This window comes from Anopheles maculipalpis, chromosome 2RL, assembly GCF_943734695.1.
Source record: "Anopheles maculipalpis chromosome 2RL, idAnoMacuDA_375_x, whole genome shotgun sequence".
Classification (NCBI taxonomy): domain Eukaryota; kingdom Metazoa; phylum Arthropoda; class Insecta; order Diptera; family Culicidae; genus Anopheles; species Anopheles maculipalpis.
Window position 1 is genome coordinate 69,966,189 of NC_064871.1, and position 21,586 is coordinate 69,987,774.

Below are 21,586 nucleotides of genomic sequence, written 5' to 3' on the forward strand. Positions count from 1 at the left end.
CAGCGGCATCGGTTCTCAAACGTCAGAACGTTCACAAAGTTGTGGTTGCTCCCGAACTCGTGCGTTCTACCGATGGTGGGCCGCGAGCCACAACATCCAAATGCTGGAAACGAAAAGGAGTAGCAAACAACACAAAGTATCCTCAACGAGGGGGATATATTGGGAGCCATTTGCGAGTCCCCACGGCACGATGCTCCAAAGAGACGCTGTCCCTCTGGAACAATAAGATGCATTTGAATTGAGGGAGAGGGAAATGTCTACCCTCCAAATAAGGCATAAGTTAAATGAGTTGTAAAGCCTAGATATAAGATTAGATTTAAAGAAATACGGCCCGGCCATCATTACGAAAGAACAATTAAAAATGGAGAAATTTGCTAGACATTAATTGCTTGCCAGTAACACAATAACAAACGAATCTTTTTTCTTTTTTTCTTTTTACGGACACAAACAATTGAACTAGTTTTTCTCAAAACAAAAAAAAGCCTCAAAACATTGTAAAATCAATTTTGTCTGAAAAATTTTTCAGCACAAAAACAAAATTATTTAAGAAATTCATAAAATCTCTTCGGAAATAATTAAAAATAAAATGAAAAGCGTCATCAAGTAAGCGAAAAATGTCAAAAGGATAAGAACTAGCTTTTTTACGAAATTCGTATCTTCTTCTTCCTGGCTTAACGATCGTAAGATTTCACCAGCCATCGAATGGCTTACTAAACTTGCCAATACCGTAACCCCGGATTCTGTCGTTTGAAGACCGACGCCGATGTTTTCAACCCACCGGGCAGCCTCGTATCAGTACAGTATACAGTTTTAGTCAGGTTAAACATTAGCCATAATGTGGGATATCAATGCCCTACTTCATTTAAGATTCACAAGAACAAAATGAGACCATCACATGCAAGCAATTAGTTTCACAAGCACTGCAATTTTGTCCCAAAACAAAACGACCATAATTGATACTCTTCAAGTTCACATGCACATGCAATTTATTTGTAAAAGCAGCTTGCGCTACGATTATTGAAATATTTATGATTCGTGCCACTATAAACTATTCAAGAATGTGATTTGATCATTATTGGCACCTTGTTGGGGAAAACAGGGAGGTTCAGTATACGAGACGGTAGCGCTGTGGGTTTTCAAACGGAGGGACCAAGAAACAAATCCCATCCGTACTCGCCTCTCGGAATGCACTTGATTATCTAGCTACAAAATCAAACGAATGTAAAGAATCCAGTGTTGGCAGGGCGAAACCTTTTGGAGAATAATTAACCTTTCATATTTGTACATCTTATGCTAAGAACCAAACCTCACCAATATCATGCATGTAACTTTCATACAAAAAGATAGGAAATTAGTTTTCATATAAGATAATCCATCCAACACATGGTCATTTTTCTTCCCAGAACAGACTTTGTTAACTGCTTCGTTCAGCTCAACAACCCATATCAGAACCCTCCATTGCGCGGGATAAATTAATTTAATCCCATGATCCGTCCACCATTTCTGACGCATCATTTATTTCAAATGAAAAATGATTGTCGGACGAATGTGTTGTATTATTTATTAGCATCCATGGCGAAACGCCACCACCACGGTACGGTTGGGAGACCAAACTAAACCCGTGCACCACATGTCCATCGATCTTCAGAGAGAACAGGCGGAGGAAAACCTGCTTCACTGGCAAACGGTGTCTTCCAGATGCAAACGCGCACTGTTTTATGCAGTGCGAACACTAAATATTCCTAGCATTGCGTCTACACTTTATCTCCCTCCGTCCATCGGTGGTTGCTGATGGGAAGATAATATCCATCAGCTAAGATAACAGATTCATGGCAATGTTTGCTGGTAGTTATGTATCCGCATTGTTCGGCGCGACAGTCGAAGAGCGAAAGCCGCAAACGAAATCGTTCGTGACAATGCGCATCACACCGGCAGGTTATACGGCAGGGAATGTGCCCATTCCCAAAACGACCACCGGATTGGTTTAAACACCATCGCAATCGACCGCACGTAAATACGATTCAAAACCCAACAAATTTCCTCGTCGGTGTGACACCATCGCTACTGTAGCTAGCAAATTCTTCCGACAGCCACACCTCTAACTAATAAACCGCAAAACGGTCCCCCATTGCGTAGCATAAGCTTCCCGACACGGCGAGCAAAACACGGCGCACCCGAGTGGGAGTGCAAAAACCGCCGACTGCTGGCTTTTGCGTGATCGATGTACTGATACAATTTTCCTTCCCATCTACCATCTACCGTGCCCACACTGTGGCGCGTTCCAATTACAGATATCACCAGCGGTGGCGTCCAGCATCATCAGCCGTTCGATGGATATAAATCATTCCTCGATACCAGCACGGCCCATCTGCGGGCGTACGTGGCGTCCGGTTCGGTTGCTGCCGCATCCTCCAGCCAGTACGGTGGCCAGCTGCATCACGGTCAGCAGCCACAGTCGGGCCAGCTCTCACAAACCAAATGGGAGGAACCGTACTTCGATGACACGACGCCGACCAATGTCACCGGACTGGTAGGCAAATCCGCTTATCTGAGCTGTCGGGTAAAGAACCTGGGCAACAAAACGGTAAGATGCCACTCACTGTCTTCCCAATGTGTTACTTACTTTTCCCCATCCCTGCAGTACCCTACCCATCCCGCTCATCAAACTCATGTGTTGTATGCATTTTGTATGCTGACCCAAAAATAACAGATCCCATACAGTTTGGTTCGATATGTCCGACAGCCACAGGGAGTTTGGCAAGGCAAGGCTTTAGCAAATAAGTCCTAACGGGGGATGCTGAAAGAAAGGATTACACCGTCACTCACTAGGATGGCTTTTGGTTTTAGAAGTGTTTTACAAATTGAAATCTGCAGTTCGTAAGCGAACCGGTTACTTGTTGAGGCTGATTTCCTGCTGGCTGGTTGGTTTCAGTTTGAGGCAGCTGATTTAATTCAACCGGCTTAATTTTGCATCGTTGATATAACGTGACGTTTTTATCAGTACAATGCCTTTGGTTAACACAGTTTTCTCATGTGCAAAAGGTAGTACGAAACTCGCATAATTATTGATTTTTGTTTAATTTTTGGGCCGTATTGCTAGACTTATTAATACCACGTAGTGAGGATATACAGTCCTAGCTACGGGGGGACAGTCTGGATTGAATTTGAACCTTGATTCTGTCGTATGAATACCGGCGCCACTGTCACTTGTACCACCGGAATTTTTGGCCCAATTATGGAATATTTTATTTATGAAAAATTTCACTCTTTAAATTTTTATCGAATAACATAATGTTGGATTTGAATAATGTTAGCTAGGAAAGATTTCACTAATTTATAGTCTTGTGTTTGTATTCATTCTTGACAACACTACGACCTAGCGGTATAAACTGTACAGATTAGGAACAACATAGGAAATGAAACGCATGAATTACAAATGAACTCTTTTGGATGTAAAAATGAACCACAGACGACGAATAAACCGTAGAAAATTGTAAGCTCGTGAGTCCATAAGCATTTTCAAACACAACTATCACAAATATTGGCTACGCCTTCACTAGCATCCATACACATCACTTTTATTTGTTCATTACGCTTTGAAGGCGTTTTGAAACTTTGACTGAAAAAAAAAAACTGAAACAACTTTGAAACCTTGAGGGCAAACATAAGGGCGATGTGAAGAAACAGAATTGAAAAATCAAAAGACAAAAAATAGTCAATTGAAAACGGAATTCATCATAGAATAACGTATGAACTCAATTTGTAAAAGTTTGTAATAATATCTCTTAAGCTCCGAATCGCATATATTAGTTTGCAGAATATCGAAAACAAATCTACTTTTTTATTTTGAAAAATTTGGTTTTTAAATGGTTTACAAATCATTGCACAAATGTATACTAAAGTGCCCTTAAAATAAAGTGACTTTACGCTTTTCTTTCTGAAAAGGTTTTTTATTAGGCCAAATGAAGGTCAAGTAATACCCTTCCGATGCAATGCACCTCTTCCACCTCTTCTCCCAATTCTCTAAGCTGGTGGAAAACGCAAATGCTGGGATGTCTTTAAGTTCCGCCGTCGCTGAGGCTTCTATCTCCTCGATAGTGTCAAAACGGTGTCCCAGAAGCGGCCGTTTTAGCTTGTTGAACAGCTAGAAGTCGGCTGGTCCCAAATCTGGTAATTGCAGCGGTTGCAGAACAATATGGGTGCCAGTTGTTGTGAAAAACTCCCTCAAAATGACGGCACCAGGAGAGACTTCAGCCATTTCAACCCCAAAACATCTTTCAGGATGGTCGAGGATGATCGAGGTCTTGGAAATCTCTACACTTTTCAAAAGGCCTCGTATCGTACCGTACGATTTGTTGACCACCAAATTCTTGATCCACAAGCTTGGACATGGTCAAAATGGACAAAACCACTTAGCGCAGCTCCGGAAAAAAATTGTCACTCCTAACGTGGCAGAACTGTCAAAAACATACATATTGACAAACGAAAAATAAAACCAAAGGGGCTTCTTTTGGCGCGCGAAATTTCACATGCCAAGTGACCTTTCGGACACAGCAGTACATAAAATAGAAAATGGTTTAATTATTATTGCTGAAAAATGTGTTTTCAGCTAAAACAATATCTTTGTTGGAAGTAAAACAACATTTCAACAAAATTTAAAACTAAACAAAATAATTTTACTGCAAAACGCAATTTTTTTCTTAAAAAAGGGTTTGAAGAAAACAAATTGCTTTGTTCATATTTTTAGTGAGATCGAGAAATTGTGACTTCATCGTAATATTTCATCCACACACGTGCGTTAATTTTATATTTACCTTCATGCTCTTCTCAATTCCATCAACATTCCGTGAATGATGAATCTCTGGTTTTGACGTTGAGGCCATCCATAATTATTCAAATTATACAACTTCAAACAACCGCTGCACGGTGCACGTGTGTACAACATTTTATTTCGATGACTCGCCAGAAAAGCCAAAATTTATGCAAACATTTCTCCCTCGGGACACAACACCACAAGTCGACGCAAGTTACCACCCAGCAAAGGGTTTCTACGATTCGATTAATTTTTCGCACCACATCAACAATGCAAACGTACCCCGAAAAAAAGGGTTAAACTCGCGATCGCGGAAGCTACATGACCTCGGGAAAATAAACATTCATTAACGGAAAGACAAATTAATTTACTTGCGTTCCCGTGTTTTTTTTTCTCTCCCCGAAGTAGCGGTGTTTGCTAACAAATGCTTACGGAAAGCGGAAGAGAAAGTATATGCTCAACAATTGCTGACTTTTGAGCTCCATTAATTGCAAACATTAACCTGAAATAGCGCACAACACACCAATCGCGTTCGAAGGTAAGCGACGAAACCTACATTGATGAAAGTTGCTTTAAAAAAAATCGCCACACAGGATGGGCTCCGAGTTTGGCCATTCGGAAGGAAAATGGCTGCAGCAGTTCGTAAATTTTCATCCGCTAGCCATAATTAACAGGTTGCCCGCACCCGTCGATTACAATGGCTAAAAGAGTTATGGCCAGGCGTAGGGTCGTTTGGTTTTAACTACTTTCCTTCTATCTCGCTGCGTTCGGAGTCAGCCGGTAAAATCGACCAACCGTTTGGAACTTATTTTACTTTTTGATGTACTGCCAAACTGGAGTGTCGTTTTGGCTTATCAAATTTAAGACGCCGCTCGCGAAGCAGTCCGGCAAAAAGGGCGATGAAAATAAACGGTCCGTGGGACTGATTCTTAATTGCTTTTTTCTGGTGGATTGCCTGAGGCACAGGGTCGCCTGCACAGTTCGGTACTATTGGTAGCAAGAGAAAGGGCCATCAAAATTATCATTTTCAGATGAAAGAAAATTTACGGCATCAAAATTATATTTCCAGCAGGAAATAAGGACTAATCTACGTCGTTCATCTGAGTTACTGTATATGGTTCAAGCTTATTTTGTAGATTGAATATAATTCTCGCAATTTTTTGGAAAGAAGAGTGACATAACCCTTTAGAATATACTCAAATGAGTTTCGAAATGTGCCTGGTAAATGATTTTAATCTTCTTAATCGTATTAATGCAAAATTTAATGTATTAGTAAATATTAAACAGGATCTCATAAATATTTAAAGGAAGCTTTCTGTTTATTTCTTACTATCTCAATGCAAACAGACATCCGTGATTCTGCAATTTGAAAGGGAAAAACTTTAAAAAAATGTTATAAGAATTGTAAATCATACTAGCTGAATGCAGTATTTAACTCACGTTGCTTTCTCGGCAAGAATTTCAATTCTGGACAATTTGGAAATGTTGAATACCAAAACAATCTTTCCATCATCGACAATCTCTAGTATCTAGCAAAAAAAAAAAAAAAAAAAATAGGAAAAACTTATCCCACACCATGCACAGGTTGGTTGAAATATTTGGATTGGGCATGCTTCATCCGGGTCACAGTCTCCGGAGTGTAAAAACAACGCGTGCCTAATCGTGTCCAGCAACTGGCAGCTGTTACCTCAAAAACTTCTCAAGATGAATGGGTACTTTCAGCGTAGCTTGCCTCACGCGACCACTTTTTCCACGTCCTCGTCCAGCAAGAAGAAAAAGGTCGATAGCCGCCTTTTTCGAAAGTCGTTCGCCTTCGAGATCGTTCGAGAGGTTGGATAATTTGGTATTCATAGCCAAATCGACGTTGGCAGGCAAATCGTGCCTGCCGACAGGCGGCGAATGGAAAGAGCGGGAGTCGTAGCCCATCAAAACTGGCTCTACTCGAGATGGAAGGCTTTTCGCAAGAAAGCCATTGAGAAATTATTAAGCACATTAAATCCTGCCCAAAACAAAGTTCCACTTTCAATAGTGTGCAAGGCAGGGAAAGGAAAAAAAAAGGTCCCATCCCATCCTGTCCCAAGATCCGGGTGCTCCAAGAATGAAAATCCATTATTTCGTGCCATCGTGCACAGCCCTGATCCTGATCCTCATTTTTGAATAATCAAATTAAATATTTACTCTTGACGAACAATTTCTCATTTCATGCTACTCGACGCGCGCACACACACACCTCGCCCTGTGGCATTCCAATGTGACACCGAATTGGAAAATACTGTCGGACGGATCCGTTGACACGAATGGCGGGGATTGATGGGGGGATTGCAGGTCTCGTGGATAAGGCACCGGGACATTCATATACTCACCGTCGGTAGCTATACGTACACTTCCGACCAGCGGTTCCAGGCCACACATCACAAAAACATTGACGACTGGACGCTGCAGATCAAGTGGGCCCAGAAAAGGGACGCGGGTATTTACGAATGTCAGATATCGACCCAGCCGGTGCGCAGCTTTTTCGTGACGCTGAGTGTCGTAGGTAAGTAGAATGTTAAATTTTGGTTTTGTAATTTTTGTAACAGTAACAGTAATTGTAACAGTAATTGAAGAATAATCAGTTTTCATTGCAATAAAATAATAGTCAGAATTGCAAAACCTTTTTAAACTGATTTCCACAATGTTTGACTAATTTTATTTTTCTTCCTAAACTATAAGGTAAACCTTGCTTATACTTCTTGTTTCGACGGTTCCTTTTGCTCAATACGCCGGAAATCGATTGATTACAAACTCTCGCGGGTACCGTTTGGCTAACGAGAACAAATCTTGAATGTCGAACCTCACTGCTGCTATCGCGTAATCCGTCTTCGTTAGTGGCATGTGGCCTTGATTTGCATTTAGAATTTCGCTTGCAAACCAACGCTGAGGCCTACCACAGCTCTATACGAGCGCAATCCTCTCCTCCCCCCCCCCCCCCCCTTTTCCATGAGCTATGTTGTAATTATGTCAATCAACCCATTTCGTATACGTATAATCAAATAACATGTACGGGTGAGTTAACTGGAACGGAATTGATTTGAATTCCATTATAACGTTTCACCGGCCGGAATGGATGTGAAATGCGATAGCTCTTTGGCATGCACCTTAACCTGTGCAAATACACTCCCTAGCTGTACCCTCGCAAGTTTGCAACATTAAACATTTTCGAAATCGAACTAAAATTTATCGAACAATTAGCGAGTGGAAAGTTTTATATTGAGCGGCATTGACAGTACAGAGTGGGTTAGTTATTTCTGTACACACTCACACTCACACACACACTACGCCGCCGAAAATAGTTCTCGTGGGAGAAGATTGATTCCATCAGTTGAAATTGGCATCCTGCGGGCGAAGGTAATTTAAATCGATCAAAGGTGCATAATCAAACATGCAAATGGATTAATTTTGCTTTTGCTTTTTACATATTGTGATAACATGATTTATTAATAGGTGGATGGCATAATTCCCTCTCTAAGTTATGCTTTTGTTGTAAATTTTAGAGCATTGGACCCATACCGCTAAAACACCAGGCGGCTCCATTACGGCACCAGGCGTCTCCATTGCGAAAGAACATTGTCACAATTCAATTAAGAATATACCTGATTTTTAATCATTTGTCAATAAAATGAAAGCTGCACAATCTTGTTAAAATGGGGACGTTTTTCAGATGTTTCACGAAATTTCCATTTTAACTAATAAACTCGAAATAAAATCGTGAAATTAATCTGCCAGAAGTTTGTGTGAGCCTTGCACAAAGAAACATTGTAGCACAGCAAACATAATATAGTCTGTTTTTGCTTTTCGTTCACGTAAGCTGAAGAAAATAGAAAGCAGGAATTTGGCGCTTCCGGGAACTGTTTGTTCAAAACCAGTTCATGCTTCACCGATTATTGTAGGCATGTAGGCGAAAACAGGTGGCAAAGATCATCGAGCACGATACATTAGAGTTCAAGGGCAAAAGGCTGACTGAATAATAAACACTTCGGTGCTTTTTTTTTGCGCTCACAAATTGATCATCTTACTTTAACTTCCGGACGTGTTAAAATTGCACAAATTTGATTTCCTATGAGTTGCCTGCTGATGTACGAAAATAAGAAAATAAAATAAAACCTAATAACCCGGAGTCGTACAATTTGCAGAAACTTGAGGTTGAGTTTTTATGGTTTGTTACAAGAACGAACAAGCCTTATTGCTTATTTTGAAAATAATTTGATCAATCCACTATCAAACTTAAACGCATTTTTGTCAACGCAGATTATCTTTACCAGTTATCTACCTCTACAAAGTCTTTATTTCATGTTATGTAATGTCATCCTTTGTAAAGTCCTTATATCATCCTATCGGAAGTCTGCGATTAAACGGCTTATCGCTTCATAACAATGCTCCCACTAACAAAAAAAAAAAAAACGTTAGACTGAAATTTGTACAACCTTTCACTTCATTCAAAGCTACCCTAGTCCAAAGATGTCCGGATGATTCCACTTAAGGATGGCAATGAAGTAGCAACAATGGAACCTACCTTTCCAGCAGAATGTCGCTCACCATCGTCCAAAATAAATCGTTCAATTGTCCTTCCGCAGTTGGCAATGGTCTTTTTCATGCATTCACTGCCGTTGCAAGTCATCGACGATGGAAATAAGCACCCGGAAGGTGTAGGGTAATTTTCGCACAAATGCTGCCACACAGACTCCGGAAAGAGGAAGTCACTCCTTCGCTCCGAAACTTTCCTCCACCAAAGCCAAAGAAAGCCTCGCTCGCTCTTTTCACTCTTCAGCATCACGTTATTTATGCATCGAAGCATTCTTTAATTGGGCCACCGCCTCGAAATGTTTAGTTCGGTTGCCATGGACTGGAAGAGTGACTGAGGTTATTCGGGCGGCTTTTAATGAGAAAACTCCTGCATCCGGTGATCTCGGTAGTTGATGGTAGGGAACCGTTGTGGCAAGCATTTCCAGGTCGCCTCTAATGTGTGCAGCGCTTTGAGGTCATAGATCGACGGGGGGGGCTTTTTTTTGTCTTCTCCAGAGAACCGAAAAGTCTCATCAATCCCAATCCCACAAGTACCACAATTCAAGCGAAAAGTTTTGCCGACAGTGCGCCTTCAGCGTTGCGATCTATGTTGCGCCAGGAATGCCGTACTTCCTCATTATCTGACGTCTGTTCTGTCTTTGAGCATTATATAAACCAAACGGCCGGAAGCACACACATACGCGATTCGTGCGTGTGCGTGGAACATTGAGACGCACGTACGTTGTGTAGCTAATTATCGAAGGACTAGAATCTTTCCATCCTGCAACGTGAAGGATAGGTTTTGTGGTGTGTGAAAACTTTCACGGTACGAGCTGTTGGTAAGCAAAATAATGAGCATCAAAGTTATGTTACTCTCCTGCGTGTGTGTGTGTGAGTTTTCGTACGAACCCTCCAACATCCGACCATAGTCACCGAGAAAATTGTAGGCTTTGGGTTAACCAAAACCCTTTCCTTTCACGCCTCGTCCCAGCCTGTGCAGCGATTTGTCTGCATGGGAAAGCATGTAAAAAAAGCTCGCCCGTGGCTCATTACGTTTGTGTAACGGTTGACGAGTTTAATTGATGCAGGGAACCGTCAGCTGGTAAAAAGCGCAATTTTTAACACTTACAACTGGGCCGGAGGAAAGCAAAACTCGGCCTGGGGTGGCTAGACTTTCGACGTACCGGTGGCCAGATTCCTCTAACCCATCCAATATAAACGAGCAAACTGGATGAGGATAATGAGGCATCAAAAAGATTTTTTTCCAAGCACTCTTAATAGGCAGCCAACGGATATGTCAACGCAATTAATCCACACCGTACGCCTCGTGAACTGCTCGTTTTTCCCATTACCATTTATGCTTGGTAAGTGCGCTGGATGGGTACACAAATTTGAAACCATTTTTGGGAATTGCTTTACCATCGTGCGTAATTTCTTAATCATCCTAACGACTGGATTGCTCTCGGTAGTAGGCACATGGTGATAACTGTTTTTGCATGTGTGTGTGCGTACTCTTTTTCAATACGAAACAGGGAAGTACCAATTACGTTACGTTTAATCACATTTTAGAGCTAATCTCCGTGATCACAGAAAAAGGGAAAACCGGTTTAATAAAATATCCTTCACAAGTGTTTTTTTTTTTATGAAGGACATCAAATGAGGCCAAATGAAGAGTGTGACTGAATGCAACCAATTTGATAAAATAAAAGGGAATAAAAAGTTGTAGGCACACTTTCAAATTTAAAAAAATACAGGTGTGATGTGATTGAATTGAAGACAGGGCCTTACGCTAATTGTAAAACGTTTTATGGTAAGCATGAATCTCTTATTTTTACAACAGTAGATTTGCTCTCGCGTCTTGGCTACTGCAATCAATTTCTTCCATTTTTGTGTATTTTTCATGGTCAACTTTCTAATCTTGTCTCTTTCAACTAATCTCTTTTCAATATTTAGTTGAATGGGCGTCGCTTTCGCTTATTTTATTTATTATTTCAATAATATTCGCCAAAGCGAGCGGTCTTGTCATATGATTCCACATCCTCATTACAGTATTTTCAGTTCATAGAGTGTCACGTAGACATCATGTTTGGAACCGTGGGCGATTTTTGTCTGAACAGTAATAAGACGTTTTGTTCGGATTGTTTGTTCTGTCAAAATCGACGATTGTTTTAAACATAGAGATACTTGTTCTGCGACCTGATAAACACTGTATCCTTCCAATTCTAAATTCGTTTTCCAACATTCCCTTTTCGTGATTTGTTGTGTTGTACATGTCTTAAGATTTTTTTTTTTGTCCTTTGTGCCACGGGTGATCCGATGACGGGACAACAGCATTTGGGGGGATTTTCAACACTGCCGTAATAGGGACACAGGCTACTTCCACAGATTTCTCCAAATCAGTTCAGCCTTGACACAACGAGTTTGGTTTTGTTGGCTTTGGGTTCGGGAGTGTTTGGCGGATCCAGTCTTGAGAGTAGTGAAGTTGCTCTTGCTGCTGGGAGAACTGAATCTGTCAATGTTGGACTGTTCGGGAAACACTGTACACAGGAAAATATGTGTTTGTACTGTCATAACAATGTATTTGTATGCTACAGTCCAACGTCTGAAGAGATTCACAATACCCACAAAACCAAAACGTAAAAAACTTCCATCGCTGTAATTGTCAAACCAATAGTACCAGAAATAAAACAAATGCTTCCACCTGAGGAATAACACACATAGACAACACTAATAGACCTGGACAACAACCCCACATTCACAACCGAACATGCCCGGAATAAGGCAAATTATAAGGAGGAAATGTCTTAATAACAATGTCAAATTGTCAAATGTCACACATTCAATAAATATCACACATGGTGTTGACAATAAGGCAACGTGCTGTCAAACTTAATAATAAATAAAATAAATAAAAAATTCAATATTTTTATGGGACGCTAGTCCTTCTCGCAATCATTACAGTACAATAGATCCTTAGCGATCATAAAGTGTGATCGTTTTTTAGTCAACCGAAAGGATTATTATTATTCAACAGCCCTATTAAGGCAATAAATCTCATCAAATCAAATACAGAATGCCGCTCGATACTCCTTGTAAACGAAAAATGTTCGGCGATCTTTCTCAACGTGGTAGATAGTCAAACTTCTCGCTTCTCACTTTTGTAAAGTTACTTCACCGTGGAGTGCGCAAAACTTAACGACAGGTTGAGTCGGCTAGGCGACTTTAGATGTTCAGAGCGAACATCCCTTACTAGCTCGTTGGAGATTTTGAGGCCTTACTGTGGGTAGCGGGACACTAAAAGCTCTTATCGAGTCAAAGCCCAAAAACAAACTTCTGCGTTGACCAAGATAGATAGCTTTATTGACATTTTTTTTTTTGATGAGGTTTTTCCTAAAGTTCATTTTCCTTAATTTAGGTTAAGGTTAAGTTGGAACGTTAATTCGAAAACAACTTTTTACGTATCCGTATGCTTATATCGCTCAATAGTTTTTCCCGTTAGTGAAAAGAGCATAAGACTTTTGTCGTAAACACAAATGTAATATTTCGTCTTTTGGATGGATTGCTCGACTGTTTTGTTCGTTCGAATCAATTTTGTTTTGTCTGTTCATTTAACTGTAGGGTTAACCATCTTGCTTCCAATTACTTTTCGTACGGAGACAAGAGCTTAAGTTTCTCGGCGCTAACCAATGTGTCGGGTTTTGTGACAAATGTCTCGGTAATATTGTGCTGGTCGGTTGCGGTGCGATCGAATGCTGTGCCTGCTTAAAATGTGTCGGGTACCGTTCTGATTTCGATTTATGCCTAATTGCTAACCACTGTCTGTACTCCCGTGCCGGTTGGTGTCTTGTGCATGCTATCACGCCGAGGGCAATATCAGGCTAACAGGGACAACTGTTTATTCTCTTGGCTAATATGCTAATTTACACTATCTTACTCTAACAAGTTGATCTTTTTGTAATGTTTATCATAGTTCACAGTTCATCTCTTCCTGTTAGCCGTAATGCACATTGCCTGCATTTTGGCGTATACAGTCATATAAGCATTGCGTCAACTACTAACGGCAACTACTACGTTTTGTTGTTCGTGTTATGTCATGCAATCGATCAAATAGCTAGATACGCAGTTCCCGCACTCTTGATGATATTAAGAATACTTAATAACAATAAATTGTGTGTCTGAAAATATGACATGCTGAATTTTTTGTTTCAATGCGGTTCAAGCAATGTCTGTGTTAATAAAATATTGTTAAGACGTATAGCAAGTATGCTACAATTGATAAAATGGGAATAAAACATTAAGAAATAAAAAAATGACAAGTGTGACGTGATGTGATTGAACTGAAGAAGGGGTTTCACGCTAATTGTAAAACGTTTTATGGGAATCTTGAATTTCTTATGTTTACAACAGTATGCTTGCGTCTTGGTTGCTGTCACCAATTTAAATCCATTTTTATGCATTTTTCACTTTCAACTACACCTTCGTATCTTTTCTCTTTCTCCCTTCTCCTTTCAATATATACGTTAGGGCATTCGGGATAATTTTGACAGTCACCTACGGAGAAAGAAAAACAATTTTTATCACAAAATAATCATCGAGGAAATTTTTTTTGTTTTAGAAATAGTAGCTTACCATGTATTTTATTCATTTTATTCAAAATATCCGCCCTCGGCTTCTATTACGGCCTCCACCCGTCTCCGGAATCGGGAACAAGCCCTGGCGACAGTTTCCCGGGGTAGGGCCGCGAAAACGGACCTGAGCTCCGCCTTGGTGTTCCTGGATGTTCTGTTGGTGTCCCGTTTCACCGCGCCCCACACGAAATAATCCATTGGATTAAGATCCGGGGAGCTGGGAGGCCACACATTCGGCGTGGTGAAGTCGTTGTAATTGGCCGCCAACCACTTTATCGTTTTGGAGGCTGTACGGCACGGAGCGGAATCCTGCTGGAACACGTACGGTCTGCCGTTGGCCACTCTCGTGATCCAAGGCTTTACGACGGTGTCCAGCATGGAAAGTGGGGCGGCATCACGTCCCCTTCCGATGACACGCAGGAAAACACCATCACCGTCTGGGGGAACTTGGTTTGCGGCACCTGTGGCACGTCCGCCGGGCAGTAAGCCAGCCACCGGTTGTTCTGGGTGTTAACCGTGTCGGCGGTTGTCGCGTCCGGCGCGAATCATCATGATGCATGTGATCCGCTTCCACAATGTACTCTTTTTTGGCATTTTTTTATCAAGGGATGCTTTTGCTGCTTGTTTTGTACACTTTTAGCTGTCGAATGACGTATTGCTTGTTTTCCTATGCCAACTCCATCACGAGTTATAAACAAAAATGTAACTGTCAAGATTATCCCGAACGCTTGAAAGGATTGGGACGCTAGTCCTTGTTGTAATCATCAGAAGAATAGATCCTTACTGATCACAAAGCGTGATCGTTTTCCATTCCACCGAAAGAATTTTTATCGAAAGTGCCATAAAGTCAGGAAGACAACATATCTCACGGAGTCATATACAGAATTACAAAATAGTTTAGTGACCTAATGTGCATCAGCATTGCACCCAAAATCCAACAATCCAGAGATTCTTAGGAACCCTTTTCCTCTTCTTTTGCATGGCTCTGCCACCTCGAGAGATCTTCGTCTGATTTTTCTGGCGTTGTTTGACTTCGTTTTAGCTGTATGGTTAGTTAAGTGTAAGGGGAGGCCATAGCGATTCAATTTTTAGTCCTGGTATGTGAAAATCGGCGACGTTACAGACTTACCCACTACCCATCAGAAATCAGGATTTATCTGGTTCTTTTCTAAGGATTTAAAGGATGTTCGAATCTCTTTTTGACTTTTTTATCTTTTCATTAAATTTTGTCTGTACTGTATTGATGATGTGCTGAAATCTTAGGCTTTTTTAAAACCCTAATCGAAGTAAATGTGTGAATTGATACTTGTGTTTCGATGTTTTTTCTGATAGCAGATCGTTAGCTTGTGATCATTTTATCGCTCTTCTAACTGGCGCTGAATCCAATAAAATTCGCACAACCTTTTATTTTCAATAAGTATATGAATAATCAAAGCAAAAAAAGCAATCGTTTCTGAATATGCATATCAATTGACACGTACCGTAGCCAACTCCCGAGGCATTCTCAAGTATTTAGTGAAAAAGTTTATATCAAATGAACTCTCGCAAAAATGGAAACTTTTATCTGACCGGATTCTACAGCGCTTCCAGCAAATACTCTCTGCCCACTGGGGAAGCGATCGCGCAGTTCGGTACGGTTTCGGTCTGCTGGTCAGGGAGCAAACCGACATCGAAATGAATCGTCCGTGTAGTCCCGGATCGCTGCAAACTCAATCTCATTAAAAACTTTATTTCTGCCCACCGTTGGCCACCCTGTCTATCCCACCCTGTCGAGCCGACGCACGAAACGTTCGCCAGCCCGCTTTCTCCTGGTTTGGGTTTGTGATGAAGCGTTTATTCTAATTTCTCCAGCCGTTGTTCTCACCTACGATCTTTTCCCTTGCATGTTCATCTTTTTCTCTAGTGCTTGTGTTAAACGAAAATGTTCGTTTTCGTCTTGCGTCTCGCCAGGGAATGCAACGGGAGTGATCTTTTATTTCATTTTTTTGACACATTTGCACCACAAAAGGTTCGCTCCCTGTCGTTAGGTTTCAATTTCGTCAGGAGAATTGAAATAATATGTAAATGTAGCAGTTGGTGCGTTGGGGTAATGGGTGTGTGACAATTTTAAACAGATGCTTTTCATAAATGATGGACACAGAGGAAACATAAAATTAATTAATGTTACAAAGTTTGAAATTTGTGAAAAGATTGCTCATACATATTTTTTGGTCTAATATTTCAATTGAAATTGTATATCCAGATCCTGTTGTTACGCCGAAATGTCTTCAAAGCTAACTAGAAAAATGACCAAAAAAAACATTAATGTAGTTCCGGTAATAGCCGCATTATGTAATGTGCTTTCAACTGCCCGCGGAATTGCTGCATATAATAAGCATTAATTATTGTCCATTTATTTTCGCTAGTTTTTGCTATTATTTAGCAATAAATCTACCAACGGTACGTCACATACATGTAAATGAATTCACAGCGAGTTTTTTTCTGTTACGAATGAAAATTTTTTACGAAATTAATTGAAGAAAAAATCCACCTGTTTTTGTAACGAAAAATACATAATTTACGATTTTTTTATTTGCATCGAAAAGTGGTTGCAAAATCACAACATACTACAAAGAATTTGCATGCGAATTATTTAAACCAGCAAGGCTCTTTTAATGCCGAAAATTCTGTATTAAAAATGATTTTTGCTTCCATAAATTTTTCGAGCTTATAAAAAGACTACCTTTTTAATTACTCAGATGCACCCAAACAACTGTTTCACAGTTAATGCTTTTAAACTTCCAAAATCCATAGCTTAAATTAAACTTTAATCATTGATAATTGCTACCCTGCAACCTGATGTTCTTATCGAATAAAACTATAATAAATGCTCAACGCTTAAACATGTTCTCTCGCAATTGAATGCATGTGTTATCATTTAAATAAAAATATTAATAAATATATTAAATTAAACTAGGATTACCTGTTTCTCTCTCTCTCTCTGTCTCTCATTCACTTATTGGCTCACAGCATTAAAAATTCGTTTTGAACAACGGAAAACAGCTATTTTATCGGTATCATATTTGTCCCCGGCACAAACACGCCCCGGTTAAGCGCCCTCTAATTGTATGCAAATTGTTGTAGACGAATATTTTCGGTGAAATATGATAATCTCATAATTACCCTGCTAACCTTGTCCACTCCAAAGGGCTCACCAGTGAACTTAGCCCTCTTTTGTGTTCGCTTGTTTGAAGAAAATTCCACTTGCTTACGACGAAAGGAAGCAAAAGCATGCGTAAAGAAAAATACTTCCCAACAGTGCGGATTCTTTGGACTTTCATTCACGGCGAGGCACCTTCTGCAGATCTCCTAAGTCCGATAAACGAAACGAAATGAGCCCAAAAGCTTCGTTAAAAGAGTCGTCCACGTTCTAGCGGGCACGGAAGACCTACATCTAACCCAATGCCACTGCCCATTCGCCTCATACGCGCCCTGAGATGGTAGGAAAATTATTGCATGAAAGTTATAATTTATGGACGACGACGACGACGACGGCAAATGGGGACCGGATAACAACGTGGGTCCGGGTGGCATGAGCATTAGAATACTGCCCACTGCTCAGCTCGCATGCTCCCCCTTGGTGGGAAGCACTGGAATTTCGAACACTGGAATCAACTCAAGTGCAAGTGCTTCGCAAAAAGCCAACTGAGACCATGTTTCGTTCGGTGTGCCGTCTGGTTGAGCTGGTAAGATATTCGCTGATTTTTCTTCGTTTTGCAGTACGAAGGGTAAACATTCTTGAATATTTATTAAACCATCGAACCCTGTGTCGCTGGTTTTGGCCCCCGGTTTCGATGTTCGTTTTTCGGTTGGACATGACTAATTCCAGAATATATTGTGTCCGGCATTTTTTGTTTTTTATTGCTCTAGCTTCCGCTTTGCTTGTGAGGCACAATGTTTTTCTATACCTATCCAGTGCTGTTTCACACAAACAAACACCGGAAAGAAAATGCTTCAAGGCATTCAAGCTAATGCTCTGTAGCGCTTCGGCACAACATCACCGGGGAGGTTTTTGGGGGTTAAATGTTACCTCGGGCTGGTTTTGATAGCCCTATCGGTACATGGTCGTAATTAAATGTTACACGAATCCATACAGAGGGAGAGAGGGTTCCATTCTGTATACAGTGTCAAGCAGTTCGCCGGAGTTTCCTCACTACATTCAGGCAAACAGGCTAGAAATAGTTCATGAAAAATAGGTTTCCCCCTTTTCACTTCCATGCATCCAGCAGAGTTCAGCATGGTGCAAATGGAGGAAAATCACGTCAAAGTGAAATTTTGCATCGTTTGTTCCGCGTGTCATAGAATGCTAACAAAGTGTATAGAAAGGGGAACCAAACATGTTCCGTCTGGAACCGTTTAGTGTAATGGTAGGCTCTACTAGGGATAAGATTGCTTAATTAAACCTGTGTAAGCTTGGACCTCTTTTTATTTACCATACGAGAGTAGCTTGAAAGCAATCCAGAAATAGTTGTCTGCTATCACAAAGCTTATGAATCACTTGTAAGCTTCTGGATTTCCCGACTTTTGAGTCGGGTTCAATTTAGTCAAGCTGCAAATTTTCAAACGAATCCTGAGAGTAAAATGTCATTTTTGTGGCAAACTGAAGATAGGTAAGGCAGACGGGGCATTGAAAGTAAAGCAAAAATAAAACAAAGATAGTTGATTTTCTTGGGGCAACGGCGCCAGTCTTCAAACAAGAGGACCGGGTTTCAAAACCCATCCGGACCGTCCCCCCGTAGTGTGGACTGTGAGTCTTCGATTCGATGGTAGCCTTAGAAGAAAATATTTGATTTCCAACTCGAAAATTATTCAAAATAAGCTACCAAGTAATTAAATCACTTTCGTAACTTTACGCTAAAATCGCTCTCCAGTCTTCACTACTTTATTTTAAAACAATTCCACTAATAAAATTACGTTCAATGCTTCTCGTTATGCTTAATGATTGCGTGTTAATTAAGCTTCCCGTTTTTCGCAGCGACCCATCCCAAGGGCAAGCGTTCCTTTCATTTTCCATTTTGCGTGAAAGGTCCGCTTTCTTTCACCCATTCCGAACGTGACGATTTTGCAATTTATTAATAAACTGCTTCTTCCGCATGGTCCCTTCCCTTTCCGTTTCGAATAAATCGGACCGAACCATCGAAGCATAATAATTACTTTTCCATCGAAGCTGCGCATGGGATGGATAAGCAAGTAAAACTAGCATATGCTGAAGTAATTATTGAGCATGCATGCCTGATGGCATTCAAGACAGGACGTACGGCAAGGGCTATGGTGAGATTTTCCACACTGAAGAAGTTTACTCGTATCATAAGCATTCTTCGCCGTCTGCGTTAACTACGACAAGCACACTGGCGCACGTCGGCGAGGCACGATACATGCGGGTTGGTAAATAATTTTCTTTTAATCAATGGTAGTGCTTTAATTTAAATTTAATGACACCATCACTTGTGCTCGCTGGTACGCACCATTATGGAGCCCAACCGATGCGTTGATTATGAAGCAAGCGGGACGGAGGAGGAAACTCCAATGAGTGTTTCACTTATCGACAACGATATGTACGTCGGTTATTTACAGATTTCGTAGAAGCAACATTAATCTTAAGCATTTATTGCAAGATTTCCTAACCGTTTGTACATCATATTTTACGGAGGCACGATGAAAATCTAAGAAGCGAAAAGTTCTTCGAGTTGGGCCCTTTCCTGCCGCAAACGGTGAACTTTGAAATGATTTAAATTAAATTAATTTCCCCATCGGAGAATCCCCCAAAACAGTTCAGCCGTAACGCTCATCCTTGGCTGCTCCGATGCCAAGGGTTGGTCCGGGTTTCGTGCAAAATTAGCTCAAACAAATTGTGTCCTTTCATTGGTTCAAAATTATACTTCAACATACTTTCCTCGCGCTTTCTGTGCGCTTTGCTGCAGCAGTAAGTTTGTCGCGTCATTTATTTCGCAGTGAAAGTTTTATCTAGTCGACTCGCACTCGCAGGGAAGCGAAGACGAGTTCGCTTTTTTGCTTCAATTGGTTCGTTAAATGAAGTTGTTAAAATATGTTTGTTTTCTAGCGAATTTTGTATGACATGCTTGATTACAGCCTGTCATCAGACGGTACATTTCATCAAACAGACACGAGAATATTGTTTGGAAAACTTAACAAAACTGCATTTCTTTGCTCAAAGAAAGCTCAGTAAATTGGCACCGTGACATAACTGGCTTAAAATAAAATCTAAAACCTAACCCTTCAGAAGCTTCTACTTAATGGTTTTAAAATGCATTCAATCAAAGACGATCTAACTGTCAAAAAAGGTCATTTGACAGCTAACTGTCAAAATGACGTCAAAAGTAGGGCCAATATCCTTCCAAGTAATTGACATATTGAGAGATTCTTCTCAGCCGTGTACGGGGAGCTTTTTGTAGCAATGTCTGTCTGGCAATAAGGTCTCGATTTTGTTCAGCCTTAGTATCGCTACAATTCCAAAATAGAGTCCCACAAAAAAAATTTAGTTGAGATTTTATTGCATTACATTTCTCCTCACTCTCTAGATAAAGAAAATGCAAACTTCGTAGCGTTTGTTATTGCGGAGTCAGGATGTGCCTCACTTATTCATAAAACTCCTCGAACGAACAACACTTCACTGAAGCTCTTCAGCTATTTTCAATCGAAGCTACTCCAAATAGAATTACATATACAGACCCGAAGATCTCTAGGGCACAAGGTCTGGACAATCTTAAAAAATTAGTTCATTTTTAAGTCAATATGTTAGCTTAAATAATGATCAATTTACTAGTTTCTCAACTATTGTTTGGTGATCAGTTTTGCTCAAATTCCGTGGTCCAGTATAGTAGTTCATATGTAGAGTCTCACCGTAACCTTGTTTTCAAACATAAAGGCAGATCATCCCTTCGATGCGTTATAAAATACCATAGGAAATAGATTAAAACACGTTTCAAAGATAAAATAGCAGTCCAAACCAAGCTACACAGTGCACAGAGAAGTCACAAGCGGCAAACAAACCGCAAGGCCACGCTACGTACGGGAAATTATTAATGATTTTTTCATTTGCATGCAGCAGCAGCGCCATCGAGCTTGGTGGCTTGTACAATAGACAGACGGTTTCCGAGAGGAAAAAGCAGAAAAAGGCTCCATCGTACAATGGATGTATCTTTCGCGATTCTAACTTCCTTTTTTTGTATGTACACCAGTAATTGTACTTACTTTTTGTTGCATTGCAGTTTCATTCGGATTTTTTGTTTTCGTTTTATATTGTTTTTTCTTTTTCTTTACATTCAACACACAGCCCCACATAATGCTTAATTGCATTTTAATTCCTAACACATTGGACTGTAATTACAAAAACCACCCATCCTTTGTAACTTCCGGCTTCTCGGTGGGAAGGCGCGCCCGTTTTTTTGCTGCATGCTACGTTTACTGACGTGTTGATTGTATCGGGAGTTCTCGATCTCGAAGCTGGATGAAGACGGTAGAGAAGCACGAAGCGGAGAAGCGATTTTCAGCAAAAAAAAAAAAAGAGGCGTAGGAACTGTACTGTTTAATATGCACCTTGCAA

General features: G+C 40.5%; 1 protein-coding gene across 1 annotated transcript in view; it reads left to right on the forward strand.

The window, feature by feature from the left end:
- Nucleotides 1-21,586, forward strand: part of LOC126556135 (uncharacterized) — a 139,059-nt gene that overhangs the window by 105,168 nt on the left and 12,305 nt on the right. The window contains exons 2-3 of the mRNA XM_050211353.1: nt 2,292-2,584; nt 7,139-7,349. Of these exons, the coding sequence (XP_050067310.1) occupies nt 2,292-2,584; nt 7,139-7,349 (504 nt within the window). The remainder of the gene's footprint in view (nt 1-2,291; nt 2,585-7,138; nt 7,350-21,586) is intronic.